The 5,037-nt window shown below is 38.5% G+C and overlaps 1 protein-coding gene across 1 annotated transcript; it reads right to left on the bottom strand.

Annotated features, from left to right (window-relative positions):
• Positions 1 to 585: 585 nt before the first annotated feature.
• LOC122687550 (keratin-associated protein 6-1) lies at positions 586 to 1,189 on the bottom strand. Its single transcript, XM_043893106.1, has one exon. The coding sequence runs from the start codon at positions 1,142 to 1,144 to the stop codon at positions 887 to 889; it is 258 nt and encodes an 85-aa protein (XP_043749041.1). The 5' UTR covers positions 1,145 to 1,189; the 3' UTR covers positions 586 to 886.
• Positions 1,190 to 5,037: the final 3,848 nt, after the last annotated feature.

Here is a 5,037-nt window from a genome sequence, read left to right as displayed (position 1 = left end):
GACAGGACTTGTTATTTACTTCTAACAATGAAATATAACAAACAACTTAATAAAATGCATGTAATCATGTGTGTGTGTTTCTGACACATAAAATTGTATGGCATTGCAGAACCCATCTTGCTAGAGTAACTTTCTCATCTTTCCAAGCCTTGAGAAGGCACACAGCCATATTTGGAACCAATATGGCAAGGAGGAGGCTCAGACAGTGAAGAATCTGCCTGAAATGCAGGAGATCTGGGTTTAATCCCTGGGTTGAGAAGATCCCCTGGAGGAGGGTATGGCAACCCACTCCAATATTCTTGCCTGGAGAATCCCCACGGACAGACGAGCCTGTTGGGCTACAGTCCATGGGGTGACAAAGAGTCAGACATGACTGAGTGACTAAGCATAAAACACAACACATATGGCAGGGAGCTACAGCCAGCCTCCTGAAGCCAAGGCTGGCCTCCAACAGCCAGGCGGCAAAGGCCTCCCACCAAGAGTCAATGTTGAGCCCCTCAGCTGTACAAACACAAGGAATAAAATTCTGCCCAAAAGTGTCTGTAAGTAATATTGGATATCAAATAACTGACATAAAAACCAGAATTGCTGTTTGCATCGGACAAGTTTATTAGGTTAAGACAAAGACAGCATGGAAGGCATCAAGTCAGTTACTATGGTATCACCGTCTTGATGAAACTCTGAGGTCAAGGTGGATTTCACTTTATATCTCTTACTGATGTAAATTCAGAGAATTTAGGTTAGAAGGTAGGCTAGGAATAGTCCACACTAAACTTCCTTGCTGTGGGATAACCATCACCCAGGGGAAAGGCACAGAACATGAGGGCTTCAGAGCTGGTGAATCCTGGTGTCCAGGTGTAGAGGGTGAGAGTCTTCCATGGCGTCCTCAATAGTAGTAGCCAAAGCCAGAGCCATAGCCAGAGCCGCATCCGTAGCCACTTCCACAGAGAGAGCGGGCGCCATAGCCGCATCCGTAGCCACTTCCACAGAGAGAGCGGGCGCCATAGCCGTAGCCACAGCCGTAGCCACAGCCCAGCCTGCGGAAGCCAGACCCATAGCAGGAGCCATAGCCACAGCCCAGGCCTCCGTAGCCGTAGCTTCCACAGCCCAGGCCGCCATAGTAGTTTCCGTAGTAGCCACACATGCTGTTGGTTGTTGAGGTTGTTCTCGGGTAGAGAAGGAGAGTAGAAGTGTCGCTTGAGTGTGGAGAGTTCTCCCTGCAGAGGGCCTTTTATACGCCCTCAGTGTGGGTGTGACCAACCACACCTTCATGCCACTGGCTAGCTTTATGACTGATCTAATTAGTTTGTTGTTCACAACCAAAGATGAAACCTCAGAGAAAGTCAACAGCTTTGCTGTGTTGACATCTCAGTTTGGATTCCTTTTATTTAATTGAACATTTAAATTAGAGGAGACATAAGACACCTACATAGTCTTACCCCAGATTACATGTTCATTTTAACTTCTCAGAACCATTCCTTATATCATAAAAAGAAGATATGTTAGTTATTGGATCCCTAGGATCCAATTGGATCACTAGGGTTGTTATTTTGTAACATTTTATACAAAAAAAAAATTCCTTTGAATCTTAAATTGTGATTTAAATTATTGCTTTTTCTCAGGAATTCAGTGTCTTTTCTAAGCAAAATCATAATGGATCTTTCATGTCCACAAAGTTGACTAATTTTGGTAAGCCATCATTTTATAAGTTATTTTTTTTTAAAAATACTACAAGTAACCTGTAGTTTTGTGTTTCTGATTTTAATATATAGAATACATTATTTTTTTACCACACAATATTCCTAATTACAACATTTACTAGATTTTTTTCTCCTATTATTTATTTTCAGGAATTAATTTGCTTCTCCCTAATTGAGTTGCCCTCTGTGATCATATCAGTGTGAGCTTTGCACAGCATCACTTTTTTCTCCCATTCTTTTCTGGTGTGTTCTGGATATACTCAATTCTCAAATATATTCCAAAAAATAAAGCAAGTCTTATTTCACCCTTAATACCCTTCAAAGTAATCTTTATTGCCATATTCTGCTTATACATATGACAGCAAAATATCATATGTATACTTCTGTGGAAGCATTTTAGTATCTCTTTAACACTTCAATCATAATTTTTGGTCTTTGGCCTCCACTACTCTACTGAAATGCTCCTGCAGAGATAAGACTTCCCTGGTGGTCCAGTGGTTAAGACTCAATGCTTCCACTGCAGAGGGTATGGGTCCCATCCCTGGTAGGGAAACTTAGATCCCATATGCCATGTGGCATGGCCAAATACAAAATAAGCAAACAAAAATCACTGAGTCTTGTCAAATACAGAGGTCAAGTGTTCATTTTCCCCAGCTTCTGAGTACATTTAGATCCACCAACCTCTTTTTTTATTCCTAAAAACTCCAACCTTTAGCTTCACCCTATGCACACAGCTTTGGTTCATTTCCCACCTCAGCAGCTGCTGCTTCTCAGTATCCTCTCTTTAATCTGCTCAGATTTTGTCCTCAAATCTTAGAGTTCCCAGAGATGTGTTCAAACCACTCATATAATCTCTAGTCTCTACCTAAACCCTGTTTAATTGGAGTACTTTGGATGTATTCTTTTGTTCAATCAATTTCAATTCCATTTTCAGTCTTATTACTTCATATATCATTTTCATATATATTTCCAATGTTATTCCATATATCTTCAAATTAACACTGCTATTTTCATAGATGAATAGTGATTAGAAATTTAAGACAAATTGCATTCATCATTCTCTACACTCCCCAGCCAATTTCTTCTCCATCTTATAGCACACATGGCACAAATTAGACCTAATTCTCCTTTACCAAAATCCTGTAAGTGTTCCACATTGGGATTGCTAGATACCAGACATGCAATTAGATTTCAATTTCAAAATAATGAATTTCAAATCTGAAATTCAGAATATTGAAGTTCCCAAAGATTGCAAGAGGGATACTTATACTAAAAATAATTTGTTTATGTGACATTCAGATTTAACTGATTTGCTTGCACTTTTATGTGCTACACCTGGATACATCTTGGGAAACATAGCTGACATAATCCAACATGTAAAAGCTATGACCACATCCATCAGTTCATCTGGTAACCCCTTTCTTCTCAATTAAAAATTCACACTTCTATGAGTGGCTTTTCAGTCCTTCAAACAGACCCACTTTGTTTCCACTTTAGGTTTTCTGCTCTCCAGTTCTTAAAGTAACAGTCAGAATGACTTTGCATTCTCTCTTTTCCTGTAGAAACTTTTTCTGAGTACTCAGTTTGAAGACATCCCTTACAAATAAGTCTTTAAATTCCCCATAACTGACAGTGGTTTAGTGTTTACATAAACCATCACTATCAGAAATTAACTCATTCATTTCTTATATCTTTGTCTGTCTTGAATTTCCTGATCTGGGTTAATCTAGATTATATGCTCCATAAAAATATTGACTTTATCTGGTATGTTCACTGCTCCATCCTTAATAGTGTCCAGTATATGACTGGTACTTAACAAAGTTTGATGCATGAAAGAAGTCATAACTGATCAAAGAAATGAAATGGAAAGAGTACTTTTATATTCCTTTTGAACTTCTTAATTGAAATAATTTTAGATTTATAAAAAGTTACTTAAACTTACAAAAAAAAAATCTCATATATCCATTACTCAATGTCCCCTAATATCTTTTATAACCATAATGCAATTATCAAGCCAAATAAATTAATTTTGTACAAAACTCTTAACTATAGATTCTTACTTCATCATTTGTTTCATTAACATCTTTTTTTTTTTTTTTTTAGGTTCCAGGATCCAATTCACATTGTCTTTGCTCCCAAATATGTTCAGTCTTTTCCAATAAGTGAGAGGTACTCCATCTTTCCTTCAGTTTCATGTCCTTTAAAGTTTTAAAGAGTTGGATATTTAGTAGTTCAATTCAGTTCAGTTGCTCAGTAGTGTCCGTCTCTGTGATCCCATGGACTACAGCCTGAGAGGCCTCCCTGTCCATCACCAACTCCCAAGCTTGCTCAAACTCATGTCCATCAAGTCGGTGATGCCATCCAACCATCTCATCCTCTGTCGTCCCCTTCTCCTCCTGCCCTCAATCTTTCCCAGCATCAGGGTCTTTTCCAATGAGTCAGTTCTTCACATCAGGTGGCCAAAGTATTGGAGCTTCAGCTTCAGCGTCAGTCCTTCCAATGACTATACAGGACTCATTTCCTTTAGGATGGACTGATTTGATCTTGAATTCCAAGGAACTCTCAAGAGTCTTCTCCAACACCACAGTTCAAAAGCATCAGCTCTTCGGCACTCAGCTTTCTTTATAGTTCAACTCTCACATCCATACGTGACTACTGGAAAAACCATAGCTTTGACTAGACAGATCTTTGTTGGCAAAGTGATGTCTCTGCTTTTTAATATGCTATCTAGGTTGGCCATAGCTTTTCTTCCAAGGAGCAAGTGTCTTTTAATTTCATGGCTGCTGTCACCATCTGCAGTGATTTTGGAGCCCAAAATAAAGTCTGTCACTGTTTCCATTGTTTTCCCATCTATTTTCATGAAGTGATGGGACTGGATGCCATGATCTTAGTTTTCTGAATGTTGAGTTTTCAGCCAACTTTTTCACTCTACTCTTTCACTTTCATCAAGAGGCTCTTTAGTTCTTCTTCACTTTTTGCCATAAGAGTGTCATATTTAGTAGAATATTTCCCAATTTGGTTTTGTCTGAAGTTTCCTCATACCTATGCTGAGGTTGTACATTTCAGCAGAATACCAAAAGAGATGTGCCTTTTTCAGTATATCAGGAGACACACCACATCCATAAATCTTTGAGAGTTTCTGGGATCATTTTTAAACTCTAATTTCTAATGGAATAAGTCCTTCTCTAATCCTTCCCTGTATCTCCAGGGTAAATGAGGTTAACCTTCATGGTCTTGCCTTGGTTTTGTGTCATGTATAAAATTATTGATACTCATTTATGCCAAGTATAAACCAAAGTGTAGTATATAACATTGCTTCTCAATAGAAGTTATAATA

Source organism: Cervus elaphus, chromosome 31 (assembly GCF_910594005.1).
Source record: "Cervus elaphus chromosome 31, mCerEla1.1, whole genome shotgun sequence".
NCBI classification, from domain to species: domain Eukaryota; kingdom Metazoa; phylum Chordata; class Mammalia; order Artiodactyla; family Cervidae; genus Cervus; species Cervus elaphus.
The sequence above is the reverse complement of the archived record's forward strand: the minus strand, read 5'-3'. Positions and strand labels throughout refer to the sequence as shown.